Consider the following 26,686-nt stretch of genomic DNA (forward strand, 5'->3'; position numbering starts at 1 on the left):
CTTGTTTACGATCCCCTGACTAGTTCGAAAGGATTAGAGAAGGGGGTACGTAACAATATATATATATATATATATATATATATATATATATATATATATATATATATATATATATATATATTAATATATATAAACAACTTTTTTACCTAACATAAGCAACTAAACACATAAAACACCACTCGCTTTGTCAGAAAAAAAAAGTTATTAAACAACAAACAGATGAAGTAGATTTCATTTATCAGACGAAGTTTGATGTTTTAGTGAATGGGTGTATAGTAAACATTGTATTAGAGTCACATTTTTTACCTTGATCCAGGTACTCTATTAATTAAACAAAAAATCCAAAGGTATTTTAGTTACCCTTTCAGGCCCGAAACAGATGAGGTAGAGTTCATTTATCAGAAGAAGTACATTTTCATGTTTTAGTGTATGGGTGTATAGTAAACATTGTATTAGATACACCTTTTCTACATTGAGCCAGGTACTCAATAGTGCTGAGTCACATTTGAAATCAGGGAATCGAATTGGAGAATTTCAAGCGATATTTAACACAACATGAAGAGATCCATTAAGTGTTGAACATAAACTTGACAAATAAATAATAATGGTTGCTGCAATGAGGTTTTATGCAAATGATTAAAAAAAACAGGTAGTATTAGTATCCTCACAAATTAAATTATATGTGAATGTCAATGGTTTGACTTGCACTTCTATACATTGACTTGCATCTCTATGGGATATTAATTAATGTTAATGTAGATTGTTTTGTATTTTTTAACTGTATACCCGATGTAGGGGAGAGATCGTAACCGAAAATGTCAATACTTTGAGGATAAAAACGAGGTAAAATTTTTTTTTAATGAGCCAGAAGCTTGGATAAAGAATGGGTCTTTATCTTTATGGTAGTGAAGGTTGTAAGGATCTTCGACACAGTAATCTTTTTGTTGATCTTTAGGATAGTGAATTGTATGATGATCTTTAATTCAGAATCATTTGATGACCTTTAGCACAGAGGCGTAGCGAGGGCGGGGCGGGGGTAGCGGGTCGCACCGGGTGACACCGTTTAGAGGGGTGACACCAGGGAAAAAAGTTGCCAAATTTTCAGACGAAAAATGCTTTTTTGCCTGTTCAATTAATAATGTTAAGTACAAATTTAGTTATATATATATATATATATATATATATATATATATATATATATATATATATATATATATATATATATAGTTTTTATGGGGGGGGGGTGACACCACGAAGTGCCGCACCGGTTGACACCCGACCTAGCGACGCCACTGCTTAGCATATAGTATAGAATGATTTTTAACACAGAAGTTTACGATGAGCTTTAACGCATTGAATTTTATGATGATTTTTAGCACATACAATTTTGTGACTTTTATCACATGTAATTTTATGATGATCGTTAGAATAGTGAATTTTATGATGATCGTTAGAATAGTGAACTTTATGATGATGATTTTTAACACAGCATTTCATGGTGATCTCAAACATTTTGAATTATATAATGATAGCGAATTTTATCATGATTTTTAACACATTGTGTTCTATGATGATCATAACAGTGAAGTTTTTTTTTCTTTCTTCTCTTTTTTTTGCCTCAGACATGTAATTTACAGCGTCAGTTGCGTGTTCGCTTTAGTATTACAGTTTTCATCATCGGCTTGTGAGGACTTTTTTTTTCTTTTTTTTTCGCCTCAGACACGTAATTTATAGCGTCAGTTGTGTGTTCGCTTTAGTATTACAGTTTTCATCATCGGCTTGTGAGGACCGATACAGATTTACAATAGTGTGGGGAGAGGGGGGAGAGTGTGGAATTTGGGTTTTTAAGTAGAGCTGAAATAAATTTGGGATTACAGAGAATTAACATGATACAAATTTTAAGCAATCGGAAAAGTTATTTTATTATTTTATTACAATGAGACACATATTATGTATGATCATTTTTTTTTTATGTATGATCATTTTTTTTATCTTTTTTTTTTTTTTTTTTTTCTTTTTTTTTTTTAATGAAATTCATGGACTAAATGAAGGCATACTGGGGATATGATCATAACAGAAGAAGTTAAGAAATGTTTTTTATTTTTATTTTTTTTATTTTTTATCTATTTATTTTTCTTTTGTTATTTTTTTTTTTATTTTTTTTTATTTATTTATTTTTTTATTTTTTTATGTTTTTTTTATTTACATTTATGAAAATCACAGGGAAGTACACGATTAAAATGTTAAGTTTATGATGCTCTTTATTTCAATGAAGTTATGATGATCATCAGGGTTCAGGTTTGGCAATATTCATGATCAAATATAGATAGCGTGACAAATGTTATATAGACTGTTAATTACACGAGTCTCTTCAGAGTCATTGACATTTGACACCAGATTACTGCAACTAGCGGGGAGAAACCATTGAATTACTAGACAATCACTGCAGACTGATTCATCTTGCTAGTTATTTCCCTTTAGCAGGATTTGTTTTTGCGTTTTATTACTTAAGAAGTAAGAATTTTTTTTTTAATTCTCTCTCTCTTTTTCTCAATCTCTCTTGAAGAGGTCTTCGCTTCACGAAGGAACGTTCCTATGTCTCCGTGGTTTTAATACTCCCAGAGTAAAATCAGGCGCCGTCTGGAAGAAAAAATAAACAGCCGTGTAAATTTCACATACCTTTGAATATGCTGTGTATCACTCGTTTCTCTGATATAGAAGATACAGTGTTATTTTTTCTATAATTTAAGTAAGACAATTTGACATGAGCTTCAGGTTAAATTGGATCGGAATGTGTGCGTTTGTGTGTCCGTGTGTTGGCGTGTGCTAGTCATATTTGCGTGACCTCGGTCATACCTCATTGATCTCGGTGTGGGTCAAACGTGTATGACCTTCATTCCTGCATGACCTTAGTGTGACCTTTATACCTGCGTGAACTCAGCGTAGGCTTTTCATACCTACATAAGCTCAGTGTGACCTTTAAACCTACATATCATCAATGTATGGCCTTCATACCTGCATTACCAATGTGACCTTCATACCTACATGACCTCAGTGTGACCTTCATACCTAATAACCTCAATTTATGACCTTCTTACCTACATAACCACAGTGTAACCTTTATACCCTCATGACCTAGGTGTGTGACCTTCGTAACTACATGACCTCAGTGGGACATTCATACTTACATAGCCTCAGTGTGACATTCGTAACTAAATAACCTCAGTATTTGACCTTCATACCTACACTACCAAAGTGACCTTCATACCTTCATGACCTCAGAGTATGACCTTCATACCTACGTAACCTCAGTGTGACCTTCATACATACATAACCTCATATTGACCTTCATACCTACATAACAACAGTATGTGACCTTCATACCTGCATGACCTCGGTCAAGTTGAAGGACACCTGTACCCAGACATAGAGCGGCAGGTGCTTGATGAACGTGACGTTGTACCTGGTGGTGCTCAGCCCTTCCATGTCCTGCCGGTCTGTGGCAGTCACCAGCAGAAGTTTCCTGAAAATGGCGGCAAAAGTTCAAGGTCACTGACCTGGTCAGAAGTAGCAACTAGATTTTCCACACAAAAAACTAGTCTTCATTTTAAAATGTTTTCTATGGGTTCATCCATAAATGACGTCACGCTTTTTTAAACGATTTTTACCTCCCCCCCTCCCCTCTGTCACACGTAGTCACAAAAAGCCAGACCCCCCCCCCCTAAAATGAGTCACACCTCAGCCTACAACCCCCCTCAAAATTGAAGTTAATTTTTTTTTAAACATCGATATTTTTCTAAAATATTGTCTGAACTCTGTCAAAATAGAGTATTTTAATCAATTCCTATTATAATTTATTAAAACAGTTTTCTAAAACGCAAAATAACGTCTAAAATTCGTTTTCTAACTTTGCTTTTTTTATAATGCAAAAGTGTGACGTCGCACCATCTGAATCCCCCCCCCCCCCCTTCCCCCTCATCCCACACCGTCACAAAATTACCGACCCCCCCTCCCACCTACGAGTGTGACGTCATTTATGGACGACCCCTATGTATTGACTGTATTAAAAGCTTGATATTGATAGTATCTTTAGTTATGAAATTTTGCTTCCGCCTTAGCACAATGCCACACAGACTCAGATAAAAAAGTAAAAAAAAAAGTTGTGCTTCATATTACACTATGCATACATTTGTTATGGCGAATCTGTTTGTCTTCATCAGCTGAACCCATCTCGCACGTATACCGTTCACCACCCTTATACAATTCACTCCACCCAAATTTCTGCCGAGCACCGTGTCCCGCACCCCAACCCGGATCCGATCATCCACCCTCGACTTGTACCCCGTCCCATACCCACACCTCACCCCCGGACACAAAATCTCCCTCCTAAACCACCCATATCCCCGCACAGGACCCACATCCCACCCTCTAGACCTACACCTCACCCCAAACCCACACCTCACCCCACTCACATCCAACTCTTGACCCACACTGTCACCCCCAGATCTACATTCCCTCAATGGACCCATATTCATCCTTGGACCCCCACCTCACCCAAAGATCCACATCCTATCCTGAACCCACACCATACCTTCGGATCTACACTCTACCCCTCTATCATAAAACACACCATATCCCCAAATGTCACCCTAACACCCACACCCGATACCTGATGATACACATTTTTCCACATCCCCATCTCCTACCAAATAACACTTGGGAGGGCGTGGTCTAGCTGTGGAGTGCTAGACTGCTAACCCGATAGTTTCAGTTCGAATCCTGGTTCAAGTTAATGGAACGTCCCCGAGTCCACCCAACTCACGTTAGTGAAAGTAAAGGCGGCTGGGCATAGTGCTGACCACATTATAACTTTGTATGCCAAGGCCAAGAAACATGTGAACTCCACTTCATCTGCCCAACGGATCGTTAGGTCTATAGAGGAATCTTCACTTACTTTTACAAAAGAACACACCCATCCCCTACCAAAGAACACACCCATCCCCTAACAAAGAACACACCCCCTACTAAAGAACACACCCATCCCCTACCAAAGAACACACCCATTCCTTACCAAAGAACACACCCATCCCCTACCAAAGAACACACCCATCCCCTACCGAAGAACACACCCATCCCCTACCAAAGAACACACCCATCCCTACCAAAGAACACACCCATCCCCTACCAAAGAACACACCCATCCCCTACCAAAGAACACATCCATCCTCTACCAAAGAACACACCCATCCCCTACCAAAGAACACACCCATCCCCTACCAAAGAACACACCCATCCCCTAACAAAGAACACACCCATCCCCTAACCAAGAACACACCCATCCCCTACCATAGAACACACCCATCCCCTACCAAAGAACACACCCATTCCCTACCAAAGAACACACCCATCCCCTACTAAAGAACACACCCATCCCCTACCAAAGAACACACCCATTCCCTACCAAAGAACACACCCATCCCTACCAAAGAACACACCCATCCCCTACCAAAGAACACACCCATCCCCTACCAAAGAACACACCCATCCCTACCAAAGAACACACCCATCCCCTACCAAAGAACACACCCATCCCCTACCAAAGAACACACCCATCCCCTACCTAAGAACACACCCATCCCCTACCAAAGAACACACCCATCCCTTACCAAAGAACACACCCATCTCCTACCAAAGAACACACCCATCCCCTACCAAAGAACACACCCCCTACCAAAGAACACACCCATCCCCTACCAAAGAACACACCCATCACCTAACCAAGAACACACCCATCCCCTACCAAAGAACACACCCATCCCCTAACCAAGAACACACCCATCCCCTAACCAAGAACACACCCCCTGACTCACCTGTCCACGTTACCCCTAGCCCTGTCGTTCCTCTCATGTCTCAACATGCTGTAGTGGTAAACCCTCTCATCCAGCCTTGGTCTCTTGTAGTTCTTGTACTGGACCCTGTCCAGATATACGAACGATGTTATTGCTAGCTGCTCGACGTATACCCAATACTTACATAATCCATTTAGTTTATTTTCTAGTTTATATACTGGACCCTATCTAAATATGCACACGCTGGTACTGTCATCTAGACTTACACCCAATACTAACATGCAGTGGCGTAGTGAGGTCGGGTGTGACCCGGTGCGGCACTTAATGGTGCCACCCCCTCAGAGGCGTAGCGACTCTTCCCAGGGACAAACTTTCTATTTTCGATTTGCACCCCCCTCAAACTTTCGATTTGCACTCCCCCCCCCTCGAATTTTCGATTTGCACCCCCCCCCCCCTCAAACTTTCGATTTGCAACCCCCCCCCCATCAAATTATCTCTATATATTTTACTATTTTTTGCCTTGGTGTCACCCCCAAAATGGTGTCACCCGGTGCGTTCCGCACCCCCCTCGCTACGCCTCTGCTAACATGGTCTATTTCGTTACAGTGTAGCGATCAGAGAAGACCCCTCCCCCAAACCGAAGAAAGTCACCCCCCCTCCCAATGAAATGGAATGTATATACACAATATATACTTTTATCAGTATACACACACCCGCCCCGGAGAATTTAGTCAGCCCCCCACCCCCAGAAAATATCAAGTGACCCCAGGAGAAAAAAGTCTCAACAAAACGCCGGCAGTGGTTCTTAAGCTTACTGTTGGTACCGAACCCCTTCAGTTTATTATGCGCATTTACTGAACGCTACTTAGTAGTTCTATTCGCAAAATCCGACCGTGCATAGTAAGAGTCGGGTGTGTTTCTTGACCTCCGCCGAACCCCTGAACTATTATATTTTTCTATTATATTTATAACGAAAATATATAAAACAATTGACAGCCCCCTCCATGAAATTTCAGTGAACCCTGACGAAAAATGTCTGACAGAAACCCTGTTCACAACACAGTCTAATCACTTGTTTACGGCTGTACCTAAAATAAAAAATAAAACACTAGAAGATGTATCGTGTGATCCTGCACGGTTACTGTACTGTGAAGTACATCTGGAGTAACCCGACACTTTGACAACACAGAGACGTATGAACACATAACCATACCGATATATATATATATATATATATATATATATATATATATATATATATATATATGTATATGTATATGTATATATATATATATATATATATATATATATATATATATATATATATATATATATATATATATATATATATACATATACATATACATATACATATACATATATACATACATATACATACATACATACATATATATATATATATATATATATATATATATATATATATAAATATATATATATATATATATATATATATATATATATATATATATATATATATATATATATATATATATATATATTATATCTTTAATACTCACCTCATTAACAAATCGTCGTCTTCCCCTCCCCACCCGAAGTACAAGTTGGAATTCCCATTCACATCCAGATACTGTTCTTTTGTAAAGCCCACAACACCTCCAAAGTAGCCATTATACATCTTTCTGAACAGCATGAAACAAACATACAAATTGTAAGTAGGGGGGGGGGGGGCTATATGTACATACAAAATAACTCCTTGTTATTTGTCTTTGAACCAACTTCGGTTGATGATGTTAACCAAGGTTGGTAATTCTGTCACCCTAGCTTTGTTAGACTGTAGAGTTAACAGTGTATGTATGTGTGTCTAAAAAACAAAGACTAGAACAAAGCCTTAAAAAAAGGGCGGCTTACAGGCCCCAGTACTATGAATATCCTATTGACAATTTAAACGTTTGCTTTTGACGATACAGCCAGTCGATGTTCACAGTCACACGCTGATCTACACACATGCACACAGATATATCATGTTCAACACATCACCACATCTTGATCAACACACACACACATACACAAATACATCCTGTTCAACACACATCGCCACACCCTGATCAACACACACATACATACACATCAACACCCACCCATACTCTAATCAACACACACACCCTGGTCAACATACACATACACACAAAGACACACCCTAAAACACACAAACACGGCCACATCCCGATCAACACACACACACACACACACACAGCCTCACCCGCATCCACTCACACACAACACACACCTTGACCAAACACACACAGGCACATCCTGATAAACACACACAGCCCACCTTGATCAATAAACACACAGCCCACCCAAACCAACACACACAAATACACACACATAAAGGCTTTTAAAGAAACTTTAGTTCGACTAAATGGTATGTAAGAAATTATGACAACTGATCCGAAGCGTGATCGATAAATCAATCGATTTATCTTTAAACTTACAAACTTTTAGACATAAAAAATCTGAATACCTCCCGACTGACTAACGTTAAACAGCGTACACACAAAAAGCAAGTCTTTTATGACTTGTGTGTCTTGAAGTACACACTTTTGTACACATATTATGTCATACAATGTGGTAACATGATCACATGACCTCATTCTTTTCCCCATTCAGCGATGAAGAAATTCATTGAGGCGTGTCTCAAAGGCAGTGGTTTAGCCTATGATATATGTATTACATTTTTTTTTAAAGTTTGGCTTTAGGAACAAGACAAGCTTTGTTAAACTTTTAATAGACAAATTATCCGGGTTAAGAACATTAAATTTAAACAATTTTTTACTACTTTCATTTTATTCAGCGAACATATGTTGTGTGTTAATATCAGCGAATTATGCAAATTGAATATTTCATTTTTGAGCTATTGGGTCTACTGTATATATATACATATATATATATATATATTTATATATATATATATATATATATATATATATATATATATATATATATATATATATATATATATATATATATATATATATATATATATATATATATACGTTGTTCAAGGTGCTCTGTATTCTCCGGGGGCCTTGTCACATGGGCAAGTTTCGCCAAGAACAATTTTTAGTCTTACGCATGTACCATTTTTCAAGCTTTTTCTGTCCAAAGGACCATTGAATAAAAGGGCATCTGATTTATTCATATTTTCAAGAATTACGGAAGAAAACAATTTGTTAAACTCTCGAAATCGGAAGAAGGTTGGATTAAAACCTTGTCAAGCTATGGTCAAAAACCTCTCATCTTCAAAAGTTTGCCCTAATTAGGCCCTAATTTCTCACAAAGATGCGCGCACAAACACACAGACACACATACATACACTTAGACACACACCCACATGTAAACACACACGCCCACTCACACGGTCACTTACGAACACATACACTCACACGCACTTACAGACACACCAACAGAATCACATACACACATACTTACACAGACATATACCCCCCACACACCTACACTCACACACACAGCTCCTCACACACATACACACACATATACCCCCCACACACCTACACTCACACACACAGCTCCACACACATACTCACTTGGCACTACGCCGGCCGTATTTCTTGATAGCAACAGCGAAGTGTAGGGGGTTGTCGGCACAGCGGTACAGGTTCTGGTCGTTCATGGGCACCAGGTCCACGTCGTGGAATATGTAGCAGTCGAAGGTCCCGAGTTTCTGAGACTCCAGGAACCCCACGTTCTGTAGGAGGGCTCGGTTGAACGGGTGGACGGGGTCCTGGGTTCATATATTTTTTATTTTAAAAGTTCCTGAATTGTTATATAGAGATATATACATAATAAGCATATACATAGCCCCCTCCCCCCTTCAGCCCAAAAAAAGATAAATCTTTATTCCAGTGTACTATACCAAATGTTTATTCTTCTGTTTCGCTCTTAATTGTTATCTTTGAAATAATTTCCTCCAAAACAATTAAGTTTTAAGTTTCAACTTGGTATGCGCCATATAGGCCGTTGACTCAACCAGCTTTACCGCCCCCCCCCCCCCTCATTACATTTCGTCACACAAAATTCGACACCCCTCCGTCCTAGGAGTGTGACGTCGTTTATATCTTTTTCCCCCTCACAATCATTTTACCTGCTCGATCACAAAGAAGGTCGCATCCGCTTGTTGTTTCTTTAAAAGGGGGATAAGCACGTTCAACAAGGTGTGCAAATGAGAGTAACGGTCCCTGAAATACATCGTAAATTTTACTACCTTTTAAGAACCAATATCAACATTTAAGTCTTGAGTTTTCAATCGTGTTCAGCTATCTCCCCACCCCTTCTCACTAACTTTCTTTACACACGTCCTTTTGAAATGACTAAACTGAGAGATAGTATTGGGAATTTCAAAAAGACTGAATCAACACGATTTGAATTTAAACCACCAATATCTGTACAAAGGTTCTTGCAGGCACCTCTTGGGAGGGGAAAGGGGGCAGCTTTACCCCACCCTGTAGCACGCCCACACACACTACCCTTCTCGGAAAGTCCAAGTACCTCCCCCCCCCCTCATCTACCGAGAAAAATGTCTGAAAGATACCCCAGATTCATACTCCACCCCTGCTTATAGTGCTGGTAAGTAGGTCACCAACCAGTTCTGTCTCATGCAGGTTTTATTGAGCCGTAGAACTGGTTGGTGACCTACTTACCAGCCCTATAAGACTTAACATCTTTAACCGCCTGCTACCTGTAGGCAATGACAACGGCCAGTCTCTCCCTGGCTATACTACCTGTAGGCAATGACAACGGCCAGTCTCTCCCTGGCTGTACAGTTGGACGGCTGCAGACGACCGGACTTGACTTCCGGGTACAGGGCTTGAAGCACTTCCGGTGTCGTCGGTTCACAGGCACACGTATAGTTTCCGACTGGAATAGAAGTACATCTCTCGACAGTGAAAAAATGTATCAGTAAGTGAGGTCAGGTGCGCTGGGTACCCAAAGGCTGTCTGTCTCAATGGGGATTCGTCCCCTGAAGCATTCAGTGCTCAGGGACATTCCTTGCCCAGGGACATTCAGTGCCCAGGGACATTCCTTGCCCAGGGACATTCCTTGCCCAGGGACATTCCTTGCCCAGGGACATTCAGTGCCCAGAAGCATTCAGTGCCCAGAAGCATTCAGTGCCCAGAAGCATTCAGTCCCCAGGGACATTCAGTTCCCAGGGACATTCAGTGCCCAGAAGCATTCAGTGCCCAGAAGCATTCAGTGCCCAGAAGCATTCAGTGCACAGAAGCATTCAGTGCCCAGGGACATTCAGTTCCCAGGGACATTCAGTGCCCAGAAGCATTCAGTGCCCAGAAGCATTCAGTGCCCAGAAGCATTCAGTGCACAGAAGCATTCAGTGCCCAGAAGCATTCAGTGCCCAGAAGCATTCAGTGCACTGAAGCATTCAGTGCTAGGGGCATTCACTGCCCAGGGACATTCAGTGCCCTGTAACATTCAGTTCCAATGCCTTCAATCCTCAGAGGCCAAGTTTTAAAATATAATTATACATATAGAATGTTTAAAAAACTATAATAATATTAAGAGCTCAATATTAACATTGAGAAAAAAACATTGTCAGAAGTGGGATTTGAACCCACGCCCACAAGAGTGGACTGCGACCTGAACGCAGCGCCTTAGACCACTCGGCCATCCTGACCTACACTCCTTGTTTTATAGAGCCTTATATATACCTAAATAAGGTATACACAATTATTAATAAGCACATGCAGGGGTGGATTCGGCCGCCATTTAAAAAAAAAATCAAGATTGTTCTACAATAATGATACTGTGCAGCCCTATTATTACTTTGAAACTGGATAACGATATATTTATAGACCTTGTAGAACAGCCCAAAGCTTAAAGCAGGGGTCTCCAAACTTTTCAGTCAGAGGGCCGCATTAACTATCAAATTTCAGTTCGGGGGCCACTTTCTTCCAGGCATGTCTTTGATTTTTCTGAGCAAGCTCCTCAGCCATCACCAACCAAACGTTTTTTTCGGTGGACAAAAAGATCTCCGCGGGCCGGACGAGAGGACCTCGCGGGCCGCATCCGGCCCGCGGGCCGTAGTTTGGAGACCCCTGGCTTAAAGCATCAAAATAAAATATGTTATTGAACAGTGACTAGTAAAAGGCACCTTTAACATTCCAAATGGTGAGGGCGCTTTTAGGCAACGTGAATAACTATAACTTATAAAATATATATATATAACTATATATAACTATATATATATATATATATATATATATATATATATATATATATATATATATATATATATATATATATATATATATATATATAAACATAAACAACTTTTTTCCCTAACATAAGCAACTTAGCACAATAAACACCACTCGCTTTTTTCAGAAAAAAAAAGTTATTATTAAACAACAAACAGAGATGAAGTAGATTTCATTTATCAGACGAAGTTTGATGTTTTAGTGAATGGGTGTATAGTAAACATTGTATTAGAGTCACATTTTACCTTGAGCCAGGTACTCAATTATTTAAACAAAAAATCCAAAGGTATGTTAGTTATCCTTTCAGACCCGCAACATATGAGGTAGAGTTCATTTATCAGAAGAAGTAAATTTTCATATTTTAGTGTATGGGTATGTAGTAAACATCAGTGGCGTAGCCAGGATCGTCTCAAGGGGGGGGGGGGGGTTCCAATTTTTACCCGGGGACAAACTTTCGATTTGCACCCCTCACAAACTTTCGATTTGCACCCCTCACAAACTTTCGATTTGCACCCCCCTTCAAACTTTCGATTTGCACCACCACCCCCCCTCAAACTTTCGATTTGCACCCCCCCTCAAACTTTCGATTTACACCCCCCCTCATACTTTTTCTATATACCGAGGGGTCTATGGGGGGGGGGGGGGTTATGACCCCCCAGCCCCCCCCCTGCCTACGCCACTGGTAAACATTGTATTAGATACACCTCTTCTACATTGAGCCATCCGACCTAGCGACGCCACTGCTTTTGCATATCGAATTGAATGATTTTTAACACAGAAGTCTACGATGAGCTTTAATGCATTGAATTTTATGATGATTTTTAGCACATACAATTTTGTAACTTTTAACACATGTAATTTTATGATGATCGTTAGAAAAGTGAATTTTATGATGATGATTTTTAACACAGAATTTCATGATCTTAAACACATTGAATTATATGATGATCATTATGATAGCGAATTTTATGATGATTTTAACATTTTAACACATTGTATTCTTTTATGTATGATCATAGCAGAAGAAGTTAAGGAATGTTTTTTATTTACATTTAAGATGATCACAAAAAAGATAAGGAATACAATATTAAGTTTATGATGATCTTTATTTCAGTGAAGTTATGATGATCACCAGGGCTTCAGGTTTGGCAATATTCATGATCAAATATAGATAGCGTGATCAATGTTATAGACTGTTAATTATGCGAGTCTCTTCGGAACCAATGACAGTTGACACCAGATTTCTGCAACTAGCGGGGTGAAACCATTGAATTACTAGACAATCACTTCAGGCTGATTCAACTTGCTAGTTATTTCCCTTTAGCAGGATTTGTTTTTGCGTTTTATTACTTCCCTTTAGAAGTAGAATTTTTTTTTTATTCTCTCTTTTTCTCAATCTCTCTTGAAGAGGTCTTCGCTTCATGAAGGAACGTTCCTATGTCTCCGTGGTTTTAAGACTCCCAGAGTAAAATCAGGCGCCGTCTGGAAGAAAAAATAAACAGCCGTGTAAATTTCACATACCTTTGAATATGCTGTGTATCACTTATTTCTCTGATATAGAAGATACAGTGTTATTTTTCTATAATTTAAGTAAGACAATTTGACATGAGCTTCAGGTTAAATTGGATCGGAATGCGTGCGTTTGTGTGTGCGTATGTTGGCGTGTGCTAGTCATATTTGCGTGACCTCGGTCATACCTCATTGACCTCGGTGTGGGTCAAAACTGTATGACCTTCATTCCTGCATGACCTTAGTGTGACCTTTATACCTACATGATCTCAGCGTAGGCTTTTCATACCTACATAAGCTCAGTGTGACCTTTAAACCTACATAAACTCAATGTATGACCTTCATACCTGCATTACCAATGTGACCTTCATACCTACATGACCTCAGTGTCACGTTCATACCTAATAACCTCAATGTATGACCTTCTTACCTACATAACCACAGTGTATGACCTTTATACCCGCATGACCTAGGTGTGTGACCTTCGTACCTACATGACCTCAGTGTGACCTTCATACCTACATAGCCTCAGTGTGACCTTAGTAACTAAATAACCTCAGTATTCGACCTTCATACCTGCACTACTAATGTGACCTTCATACCTTCATGAGCTCAGAGTATGACCTTCATACCTACGTAGCCTCAGTGTGACCTTCATACATACATATCCTCAGATTGACCTTCATACCTACATAACAACAGTATGTGACCTTCATACCTGCATGACCTCGGTCAAGTTGAAGGACACCTGTACCCAGACATAGAGCGGCATGTGCTTGATGAACGTGACGTTGTACCTGGTGGTGCTGAGACCCTCCATGTCCTGCCGGTCTGTGGCAGTCACCAGCAGAAGTTTCCTGAAAATAGCGGCAAACGTTCAAGGTCACTGACCTGGTCAGAAGTAGCAACTAGATTTTCCACAAAAAAACTAATCTTCATTTAAAAATGTTTTTCTATGGGGTCATCCATAAATGACGTCACACTTGTTTTGGACGATTTTTACCTCCCCCCTCCCCTCCGTCACACGTCGTCACAAAAAGCCAGACCTCCCCCCCCCTTAAATTGACGTCACACATCAGCCTACAACCCCCCCCCCCCCTCAAAATTGAAGTTGAAATTTTTTTTAAACATCGATATTTTTCAAAAATACTGTCTGAACTCTGTCAAAATAGAGTATTTTAATCAATTCCTATTATAATTTATTAAAACAGTTTTCTAAAACGTGAAATAACGTTTAAAATTCGTTATCTAACTTTGCTTTTTTATAATGCAAAAGTGTGACGTCGCACCATCTGAATCCCCCCCCCCCCTCCCCCTCATCACACACCGTCACAAAATTACGGACTCCCCCCTTCCCCCCTACGAGTGTGACGTCATTTATGGACGACCTCTATGTATTGACTGTATTAAAAGCTTGATATTGATAGTATCTTTAGTTTTGAAATTTTGCTTCCGCCTTAGCACTATGCCATACGGATGCAGATACAAAAGTTTTTAAAAAAATGTGCTTTATACTACACTATGCATACATTTGTTATTGCGAAGCCGTTTGCCTTCATCAGCTGACCCAATCTCACACGTATACCGTTCACCACCCTTATACAATTCACTCCACCCAAATTTCTGCCGAGCACCGTGTCCCGCATCCCAACCCGGATCCGATCCCCACTCTCGACTTGAACCCCGTCCTATACCCACACCTCACCCCCGGACACAAATCTCCCCCCAGTACGCCCCATATCCCCGCACAGGACCCACATCCCACCCTCTAGACCTACACCTCACCCCGAACCTACACCTCACCCCACTCACATCCAACCATAGGCCCACACCTCACCCCAGACCTAATTCCCTCCGTGGACCCATATTCATCCTTGGAACCCCACCTCACCCAAAGATCCACATCCTTCCCTGAACCCACACCATACCTTTGGATCTACATCCTTCCTTGAACCCACACCATACCTTTGGATCTACATCCTTCCCTGAACCCACACTCTACCTTTGGATCCACATCCTACCCTGAACCCACACCATACCTTCGAATCTACATCCTACCCTGAACCCACACCATACCTTCGGATCTACATCCTACCCTGAACCCACACCATACCTTCGAATCTACATCCTACCCTGAACCCACACCATACCTTCGGATCTACATCCTACCCTGAACCCACACCATACCTTTGGATCTACATCCTACCCTGAACCCACACCATACCTTTGGATCTACATCCTACCCTGAACCAACACCATACCTTCAGATCTACACGCTACCCCTCTATCATAACACACAACATATCCCCAAATGTCACCCTAACACCCACACTCGATCCCAGGTGATACACCGCTACCCACATCCACAACCCCTACTAAACAACACATGGGATGGCGTGTCTAGCCGTGGAGTGCTAGACTGCTAACTCGATAATTTCGAGTTCGAATCCTGGTTCAAGTTAGTGGAACCTCCATGAGTCCACCCACCTCTGATAGGTACCTAACTCACGTTAGGGAAAGTAAAGGCGGCCGAGCATGGTGCTGACCACATTATCCTTTTATATGCCAAAGCCAAGAAACATTTGAACTCCACTTCATCAGTCCAATGGATCGTTAGGTCTATAGATTATCTTTACTTACCTTTACCAAAACACACCCAACACCTGACTCACCTGTCCACGTTACCCCTAGCCCTGTCGTTCCTCTCGTGTCTCAACATGCTGTAGTGGTGAACCCTCTCATCCAGCCTTGGTCTCTTGTAGTTCTTGTACTCCACCCTATACAAATAGACGAACGATTTTATTTCTAGCTTCTCCACGTATACCCAATACTTACATAATCTAGACTTATACCCAATACTAACATGGTATTTTTCGTTACAGTGTACGGTCAGAGAAGACCCCCCCCCTCTTATGCACAATAAATACTTTTATCAGTGTCCGGAAAATTTAGTCAGCCCCCACCCCCGAAAATATCAAGTGACCCCAGGAGAAAAAAGTCTCAACGAAACGCCGGCAGTGGTTCTTAACCTTACTGTTTGTACCGAACCCCTTCAGTTTATTATGCGCATTTCCTGAAAGCTTCTTAGTAGTTCTATTGGCAAAAACCGACCGTGCACAGTAAGAGTCGGGTGTGTTTCTTGACCTCCGCCGAACCCCTGAACTATTATATTTTTCTATTATATTTATAACGAAAATATATAAAACAATTGACAGCACCCTCCCGGAAATTTCAGTGACCCCTGACGAAAAATGTCTGACAGAATCCCTGTTCACAACACACAGTCTAATCACTTGTTTACGGTTATACCAAAAATAAAAATAAAACACTAGAAGATATATCACGTGATCCTGCACGGTTACTGTACTGTGAAGTACATCTGGAGTAACCCGACACTTTGACAACACAGAGACGTATGAACACATAACCATACCGATATATATATATATATATATATATATATATATATATATATATATATATATATATATATATATATATATATATATATATATATATATATATATATATATATACACATATACATATATACATACATATACATACATACATACATACATACATATATATATATATATATATATATATATATATATATATATATATATATATATATATATATATATATATATATATATATATATATATATATATATCTTTAATACTCACCTCATTAACAAATCGTCGTCCTCCCCTCCCCACCCGAAGTACAAGTTGGAATTCCCGTTGACATCCAGGTACTGTTCTTTAGTAAAGCCCACAACACCTCCAAAGTAGCCGTTATACATCTTTCTAAACAGCGTGAAACAAACATACAAATTGTAAGTAGGGGGGGGCGCTATATGTACATACAAAATAACTCCTTGTTATTTGTCTTTGTACCAACTTCGGTTGATGATGGTAACCAAGGTTGGTAATTCTGTCACCCTAGCTTTGTTAGACTGTAGAGTTAACAGTGTATGTATGTGTGTCTTAAAAAACAAAGACTAGAGCAAAGCCTTAAAAAGGGGGCGGCTAGCAGGCCCCAGTACTATGAATATCCTATTGACAATTTAAACATTGCTTTTGACGGTACAGCCAGTCGATGTTCGCTGTCACACCCTGATCTACACACATGCACACAGATATATCCTGTTCAACACACATCGCCACACCCTGATCAACACACACACACAAACACATCAACACACACCCACACCCTGATTCACACACATACGCACAACCACATCCTGATCAACACATACACACACACCCACACCCTGATCAATACACATACACATACTCATCAACACACTCACACCGCCACACCCTGATCAACACACACACACAAACACATCAACACACACCCACACCCTGATTCACACACATACGCACAACCACATCCTGATCAACACATACACACACACCCACACCCTGATCAATACACATACACATACTCATCAACACACTCACACCGCCACACCCTGATCAACACACACACCCTGGTCAACACACACACAGCCACATCCTGAACACAAACACACACACAGAGAGAGCCTCACTCTAATCCACTCACACATATAAACACAGCCCACCCTGACAACACAAACACACACAACACACACCTTGACCAAACACACACAGGCACATCCTGATACACACACACACAACACACACCTTGATCAAACACACACAGGCACATCCTGATACACACACACACACAACACACACCTTGATCAAACACACACAGGCACATCCTGATACACACACACACACAACACACACCTTGACCAAACACACACAGGCACATCCTGATACACACACACACACACCTTGACCAAACACACACAGGCACATCCTGATACACACACACACACACACCATGACCAAACACACACAGGCACATCCTGATACACACACACGCACACACCTTGACCAAACACACACAGGCACATCCTGATACACACACACACACACCTTGACCAAACACACACAGGCACATCCTGATACACACACACACGGCCCACCTTGATCAACACAAACACACAACAACACACACCTTGAGCAAACACACACAGCCCACCCGAACCAGCCAACACACACATACACACACATAAAGGCTTTTAAAGAAACTTTAGTTCGACTAAATAGAATGTAAGAAATTATGACAACTGATCCGAATCGTGATCGATCAATCAATCGATTTATCTTTAAACTTACAAACTTTTAGACATAAAAAATCTGAATACCTCCCGACTGACTAACGTTAAACAGCACACACACAAAAAGCAAGTCTTTTATGACTTGTGTGTCTTGAAGTACACACTTCTGTACACATATTATGTCATACAATGTGGTAACATGATCACATGACCTCATTTTTTTCCCATTCAGCGATGAAGAAACTCATTGAGGCGTGTCTCAATGGCAGTGGTTTAGCATATAGTATATGCGTTACATTTTTTTAAAAGTTTGGCTTTAAGAACAAGACAAGCTTTGTTAAACTTTTAATAGACAAATTATCCGGGTTAAGAGCATTTAATTTAAACAGTTTTTTACCAATATTTTTTTAATTCAGCGAACATATTGCTTCTAGTGATATTGGCGAATTATGCAAATTGAATCTTTCATTTATAAGCGATTGGGCCTACGAGTTCTAAGTTACAATAGGTTTTAACGTATATATATTTTTGTATGCGTATATTTTTACACATAAGGAGTGTCTATAATAACTTCGCACACGAAATATCTAGTGGGATGAGGGTGTCAGTATCAGTATTTTATAACAGGGTTAAGAAATGTAAGTTTGTATATATATATATATATATATATATATATATATATATATATATATATATATATATATATATATATATATTGCGAACCCTCTGTATGTTGAGAGTTAAAAAGAAGCTATTATCTTTGTTAGACTAATAGTGATGGGGGGGGGGGGGGGTAGAGTGGGGAGAAGTACTGGAACAATCACGAAATTTCAGGAAGGAGGTCTGACTTTTTTGATAAAGTGTGTTTGAGGTAAGAGGGATCGATTAAATTGTGTCAAGTCATTTACGGACGCCCCCCCCCCCCCCCCCCCACCGCCATCTTCTCCCCATATTCATTGAGACCTCCCCAGAACTCTATGCAGATATTAACACGTCCGTCACTTAATACGCACTGCACTATTGACACGGTATGAAGGGACTGATCGCTGCTTTCTAGATATTATTATGTTCCTGAGTTTTTGTGCTGACCACACCACAACTAATCCTTACACCCACGCCCACTCACACACAGCCAAACAGCCACGCAAACTGAATTACACGGCCACTTACGAACACATACAGACACTCACACGCACTTACAGACACACAAACAGAATCACACACACACATTCTTACACACACATATACCTCCCACACACCTACACTCACACAAACTACTCCTCACACACATACTCACTTGGCACTGCGTCGGCCGTACTTCTTGATAGCAACAGCGAAGTGTAAGGGGTTGTCGGCACAGCGGTACAGGTTCTGGTCGTTCATGGGCACAAGGTCCACGTCATGGAATATGTAGCAGTCGAAGGTGCCGAGTTTCTGGGACTCCAGGAACCCCACGTTCTGTAGGAGGGCTCGGTTGAACGGGTGGATGGGGTCCTGGGTTCATATGATATTTTTATTTTAAAAGTTTCCTGAATTGTTATATAGAGATATATACATAATAAGCATATACATAGTCCCCTCCCCCTCCAACCCAAAAAAAGATCGATCTTTATTCCAGTGTACTATACCAATTGTTTATTCTTCACTTTCGCTCTTAATTGTTATGTTTGAAATTATTTTATCCAAAACAATTAAGTTTTACGTTTTAACTTGTCATGCGTCATTTAGGCCGTAGACTCAACCAGCTTTACTTTATAGATTTGCTTCCATTCGATAGCCTTTGTCCATACAAGAACAAACTACAAAGCAGCAGTTGTTTGATTTCGGAGTTTTCTCTCATAGATGGGTTGTTGTTCACAGCTAATGAGATATGGATCCTCATCAACCACACCGACCTAAGCCTATGTTTAAAAACAGAACTATTTAAAAAGCAAAACTGAGTCGTTAATGTGTGTATGAAGCCTCTCCAACGTCCCCCCCCATCACATTTCGTCACCCAAAATTCGACACCCCTCCGCCTTAAGAGTGTGACGTCGTAAATAGACCCTCCCCCCTTCCCCCTCACTTTCTTTTTACCTGTTCGATCACAAAGAACGTCGCATCCGCTTGTTGTTTCTTCAAAAGGGGGATAAGCACGCTCAACAAGGTGTGCAAATGTGAGTAACGGTCCCTGAAATACATTGTAAATTTTATTACCCTTTAAGAACCAATATGAACATTTTTAGTCTTGAGTTTTTAATCGTCTTGAAATATCTCCCCACCCTTCTCTCCCCCTTTCTTTACACCCGTCCTTTGTAATAACTAAACTGAGAGATAGTAGTGGGAATTTGAAAAGTACTATTTGAATCAACACGATTAGTATTGAGATTCACAGCCTAACCCTTTAACACACCAATACCTGTACACCCTCACCTCCCAACCTCGGAATTTTCAAATTCTCTACTCGGAAGGCACAAATGCCCCTCCCCCTTTCACCCGAGAAAACATTTCTGAAAGATACCTGAAATATACCCTGGATTCAAACCCACCCTGCTTATATGACTTAACATCTTTAGCCGCCTGCTACCTGTAGGCAATGACAACGGCCAGTCTCTCCCTGGCCGTACAATTGGACGGCTGCAGACGACCGGATTTGACTTCCGGGTATAGGGCTTGAAGCACTTCCGGTGTCGTTGGTTCACAGGCACACGTATAGTTTCCGACTGGAATAGAAGTACATGGCTCGACAGTGAAAAAATGTATTAGTAAGTGAGGTCAGGTGCGCTGGGTACCCAAAGGCTGTCTGTCTCAATGGGGATTCGTCCCCAGAAGCATTCAGTGCCCAGGGAGATCAGTGCCCAGGGAGATTCAGTGCCCAGGGACATTCAGCATCCAGGGACATTCAGCATCCAGGGACATTCAGTGCCCAGGGACATTCGGTGCCCAGGGACATTCAGCATCCAGGGACATTCAGCATCCAGGGACATTCAGTGCCCAGGGACATACAGTGCCTAGTGGCATTCAGTACCAATGCATTTAATTCCTCATAGGCAAAGTTTTTAACTATAATTATACATATAGAATGTTTAAAAAACTATAATAATATTAAGACCTATCAGTGGCGTAGCGAGGTCGGGTGTTACCCGGTGCGGCACTTAATGGTGTCACCTCCCAGAGGCGTAGCAACCCTTCCTGGGGTGACAAACATTAAATTTTTTTATTTGCACCCCCCCCCCCCCACCTCAAGTTTTCGATTTGCACCCCCCTCAAGTTTTTCTCAATATGTTTTGCTATTTTTTGCCTTGGTGTCACCCCCCTAAATGGTGTCACCCTATGCGGTCCGCGGTGCGGTCCCCCCCCCCTCGCCACGCCTCTGAGACCTATACATAACTGTAGCCCTACTTAGTTTCCTATTCAAACTAAGACGGGCAACCTTTGGTCACCGAGCGCCCCTGACCTTACTTGGTGATACATTTTATTTTCTTACTTTCAATAAATTGTTGGGCAAAAGACACATTCATTGTAGAAATTGTTGCATTTTAAAACTTGGCTGTTTACTAGTTAAAAGTGATTGTAAAAAAAAGTATTCAAGACGATAAGGGAATTATTATTTACCACCTAGGTAATCTATATATATAATTCTCTTCTGGGAGACGCTAGAAAACAAGCTGTAAACGCGCTCCCTACCACCCCCACCCCTACATGTTCTGGTGAGCTGTGTTCACTCTAAATGACTATTAGGGGCAGATAATTTAGTTTGAAACGATTTTAAACGTAGGGGGGGGGGGTAACTAAGTGGAGTTTGCTTTAAACGGAGGGGGGGGGGAGGAGGAGGGGGGTATCGTCCTTAAAGAGCTACTTATAGTGTTTTAAAGAAATATTTTCAGTGGCAGCGTTGGTAGTGTCGAATTCACAAATTATGAATAACTGAAAAGTAGAAAAAACAACAACTAAATAGCGGGGTATGATACGCCGCGGGTGGGCTCGTTGAATATATTTTAAAGCCTATGTAAACTGGTTGCTACTGAAGAGTGTGCCGGTTTAAAAATTTGAGAAAAAAAAATTGTCAGAAGTGGGATTTGAACCCACGCCCACAAGAGTGGACTGCGACCTGAACGCAGCGCCTTAGACCACTCGGCCATCCTGACTTACACTCCATGTCCTAAGAGCCTTAAATATACCTAAATAAGTTAATTATTAAACAAGCACATGCAGGGGTGAATTCGGCCGCCATTTAAAAAAAAAATTGTTCTACAATAATGATACTGTACAGCCCTATTATTACTTTGAAACTGAATAACGATATATTTATAGACCTTGTAGAACAGCCTAAAGCTTAAAGCATCAAAACAAAATCTGTTATTGAACAGTGACTAGTAAAATGCACCTTTAACTTTCCAAATGGTGAGAGCGCTTTTAGGCAACATGAATAACTATAACTTATAAAATGGAGGGGGTGGGGGCGCAGATTTGATAGTTCACATCGGGCGCCGAAATGGGTCGCTACTCCTCTGCGTCATGTTTCGATGGAAAAAATAAAAGGCACACACACACACACACACACACACACACACCACACACACACACACACACCACACACACACACACACATACAACACACACACACACACACACACACATATATATATATATATATATATATATATATATCTATATATATATATATATATATATATATATATATATATATGAGGTCAGGGCAGTGGCGTAGCGAGGGGGGGAGGGCGGCGGGGGGGGGGGGGAGGGTCCGTACCGCACCGGGATTAATTCGAGTGTTAAGTCTTTTAAGGGCAAATTTGACAAATCCCGACAAGGGTGGAGGGGGAGGGGGAGGGGGGGCAAATCGAAAGTTTGAGGGGGGGGGTGTGCAAAATCGAAATTTGAAATTTTGTCCCGGGCGCTACGTTTCTGGGGGGGGGGGGTGATACCATTAAGTGCCGCACCGGGTGACACCCGACCTCGCTATGCCTTTGAGTCAGGGGTTGGGGCAGCTTATTGTTTTCCTATGCCGTTTGGAAAGTCCGCTCCTGGTCACGTATAAACTCTAAATCTCACAACACTCACCTAATCCCGGAGGCTTAACTGGACATAATCCACTCTCGTTTCTCCCTCCGGCAAATCTCGCCAAGATCTCATCCCTCCTGTCTTTATCCGAGTCGAGCTCCACGTCATCGGTCTTCACTTCCGCTTTGTCGCCGCCCTCCGCGGGCCCATCATCGTCCAAACTCTTCAGGTACGATCGCCAAACGGCGTCATCGTGTCGGAGCTGTTCGGCAAACTCCGCCTTGGTCGGAAGTTTGATTCGTTGTTCGGCTTGCCATTTGAGCTCTAGAGTAGGGCATGAAATTTTGACTGGAAAAATAAATGGGACTTTAAAATTTGCTAGGAGGGCGTATTGAAGCTAAATGTTTTATTACTTGCCAGGAGGGCGTATTGATGCTAAATGTTTAATAACTTGCCAGGAGGACGTATTTAAGCTACACTTTTTTAATTGCCAGGAGGGCGTATTGAAACTAAATGTTTTATAACTTGCCAGGAGGGCGTGTTGAAGCTAGATGTTTTATAACTTGCCAGGAGGGCGTATTGATGCTAAATGTTTAATAACTTGCCAGGAGGACGTATTTAAGCTACACTTTTTTAATTGCCAGGAGGGCGTATTGAAACTAAATGTTTTATAACTTGCCAGGAGGGCGTGTTGAAGCTAGATGTTTTATAACTTGCCAGGAGGGCGTATTGAAGCTAAATTTGTGGTTACATTTGTACCACAAACTATAACTAATCTTAACTGTAGTTCTAACTTAAATGAAGCTACCTATTGTCTTATATTTATAACACTCACCCTAAACCTTTGCCTCTCCCTCAACCCTAGCAGTGTTTCTTTCATGTATCTTTTAATGGGGGGGGGGGGGTACCGCCCAAAGCATTTTTACCACCCTTCCCCGAACGAAATATAATGTATATAGACATATACTTTTACCTGTATCCGCCCACCCCCCTGAAGGTTTCAAGTGTACCCGGAGAAACACTGAACCCTATCCCTGACTTATGATTCTGATAAAGCTACCCCCCCCCCCCCATATTCCCTATTTCTTGAATTTATTATCTGTGATGTAAATGTACATCTATGAACTGGGAGTGCCATAACTGACCTGGATTACTAACTGACCTTATACAGGAAGTACCATTACTGACTCTACCGGAAATGCCATTACTGACCTATACCGGAAATGCTATTACCGACCTTGTACCGGAAATGCCATTACTGACTTTATACCGGAAATGCCATTACTGACTTTATACCGGAAATGCCATTAACGACTTATACAGGTAATACCATTACCGACTACCGGGAATGCCATTACTGATTTTGTACCGGAAATGCCATTACTGACTTTATACCGGAAATGCAAATTACTGACTTTATACCGGAAATGCCATTACGAATTATACAGGAAATACCATTACCGACTACCGGAAATGCCATTATCGACTACCGGAAAATGCCATTACCGACTACCGGAAATGCCATTACTGACCTGGCACGACCCTCTCCATACGTGACGTGGGCAGATAAAACCAGACAAGCACCAGCACATTGATGACGAATACAATCATACAGCACTGGTCAAACTTCTGCTTCAGCACCTCGCGCTCTCGGCTGCTCATCGCGCGCCATTTTTCCCTCGCGTGTGACGTCACCAGACTTCCGGTCCAACTACTATGCAGGAAAAGAGTTCATTGTATATTTATTATAACAGTAAATTTACCTTTTCGGGCATGTAGTTCAATATAGCAGATGTAGTAGAGTTTACCTGTTTCTATGACCTAGGCATATACGTAAAAAATGGGGTCAGTTTTATGCACAACCGTCTTAATTAAAATAAATTATTATTTAAATTAATAATACACATGTAATCAAGGGTAATTTTCAGGTTGATTATTAAGCAAATTCAAGGAAAAAGAAAGCAGGAAAGGCCAAGGGAGACGTGGAGGCGATAGCGGGGAAGCATCTGGCAGAGGCAGGACTGTCATGGGGGACTGCCAGGAAAAATTTCCGGAGACCGACAAAAGTGGAGGGGGGTTTCTGTGGCGGGCCTCAAGTGTCTTAGGCACAAAAAGGAAATGATGATGATGATTATGCAGGAATCTTTTAAATAACTACCAGTAGACCTATACTTTAGAATTACAGTAAGCAAAAGTTCCCTTTCAAACCTGAGGGACCGTGGGGGCAAGTGAAGTAGAGTTCACATGTATAACATCGAGTTTACATGATTGAATAAACTCTCTACAAGAGAACGTACAAAACGTTACTGCCATCGACCAAGCTCATAACAGATGACCCACCTTATCAGTGCAGTCTAAACGGTGACTCCCTCCCCCCCCCCCCCACAAACACACACACTTCCCCACGATTATCAGTCTAGGACCGTAAATTCTGAGAGGGTCTATAAACTTCTATTGGGCCCTCAAGAACAGCAAACCACAATCAGCATTTAACATGCCCCTTTAGAGTGGCACTTAAGAGAATGTCAGTGTAACCTTATCCCACCCACCCTACTCCTACACAACCGTTCATCTAGTCTTTATTCATTATTTTACACGAGCCGGCCCGCGGCATAACATACGCCGCTATTTAGTTGTTTTTAATTTTCCAATAATTCATAATTTGTGAATTCGACAGTACCAACGCTGACACTGAAAATATTTCTTTAAAACACTATAAGTAGCTCGTTAAGGACCATAACCCCCCCCCCTTCCTTCCCTCCCCCCCTCCTCCCCCCCCCCCCCCCCCCCCCCTACGTTTAAAATCGTTGGCTCTGCTTGTAAACATTTAGAGTGAACACAGCTCACTAAAAACCATGTAGGGATGGGGAGGTAGGGAGAGCGT

General features: G+C 41.1%; 1 protein-coding gene and 2 non-coding genes across 6 annotated transcripts; all 3 read right to left on the reverse strand.

Moving 5' to 3' along the window:
- Positions 1–2,517: 2,517 nt before the first annotated feature.
- On the reverse strand, positions 2,518–25,509 carry LOC131928601 (beta-1,4-galactosyltransferase 4-like). 4 transcript variants are annotated; one of them, XM_059284672.1, is made up of 9 exons: positions 25,335–25,509; positions 23,863–24,150; positions 10,637–10,772; positions 10,000–10,093; positions 9,443–9,639; positions 7,391–7,513; positions 5,871–5,975; positions 3,385–3,523; positions 2,518–2,640 (listed from the first exon to the last, which is right to left on the reverse strand). In XM_059284672.1, exons 1-9 carry the CDS (start codon positions 25,462–25,464, stop codon positions 2,578–2,580), a joined length of 1,275 nt encoding a protein of 424 aa, XP_059140655.1. In that variant the 5' UTR covers positions 25,465–25,509; the 3' UTR covers positions 2,518–2,577. The 4 variants fall into 4 exon arrangements, with proteins under 4 accessions (XP_059140655.1, XP_059140654.1, XP_059140653.1 ...); XM_059284671.1 differs by lacking the exons at positions 7,391–7,513; positions 9,443–9,639; positions 10,000–10,093; positions 10,637–10,772 and adding exons at positions 17,327–17,449; positions 20,096–20,292; positions 20,875–20,968; positions 21,365–21,500; XM_059284670.1 differs by lacking the exons at positions 2,518–2,640; positions 3,385–3,523; positions 5,871–5,975; ... (2 more) ...; positions 10,000–10,093; positions 10,637–10,772 and adding exons at positions 12,883–13,609; positions 14,355–14,493; positions 16,309–16,413; ... (2 more) ...; positions 20,875–20,968; positions 21,365–21,500.
- Trnal-cag (transfer RNA leucine (anticodon CAG)) lies at positions 11,461–11,544 on the reverse strand. Its single transcript has one exon. It is a non-coding gene; the product is annotated as a tRNA-Leu (tRNA).
- Trnal-cag (transfer RNA leucine (anticodon CAG)) lies at positions 22,842–22,925 on the reverse strand. The gene has a single exon. It is a non-coding gene; the product is annotated as a tRNA-Leu (tRNA).
- Positions 25,510–26,686: the final 1,177 nt, after the last annotated feature.

This window comes from Physella acuta, unplaced genomic scaffold, assembly GCF_028476545.2.
Source record: "Physella acuta isolate Inbredline_101_S28 unplaced genomic scaffold, ASM2847654v3 ptg001525l, whole genome shotgun sequence".
In the NCBI taxonomy this organism is placed as follows: domain Eukaryota; kingdom Metazoa; phylum Mollusca; class Gastropoda; family Physidae; genus Physella; species Physella acuta.

Coding starts and splice junctions, on each gene's coding strand:
- LOC131928601 (XM_059284672.1), bottom strand. CDS start 25,464: ATGAGCAGCCGAGAGCGCGAGGTGCTGAAGCAGAAGTTTGACCAGTGC. Junction 10,773..23,862: donor AGTTAAGCCTCCGGGATTAG/GTGAGTGTTGTG, acceptor CTTCTATTCCAG/TCGGAAACTATACGTGTGCC. Junction 3,524..5,870: donor GCTAGGGGTAACGTGGACAG/GTGAGTCAGGGG, acceptor CGCCATTTTCAG/GAAACTTCTGCTGGTGACTG.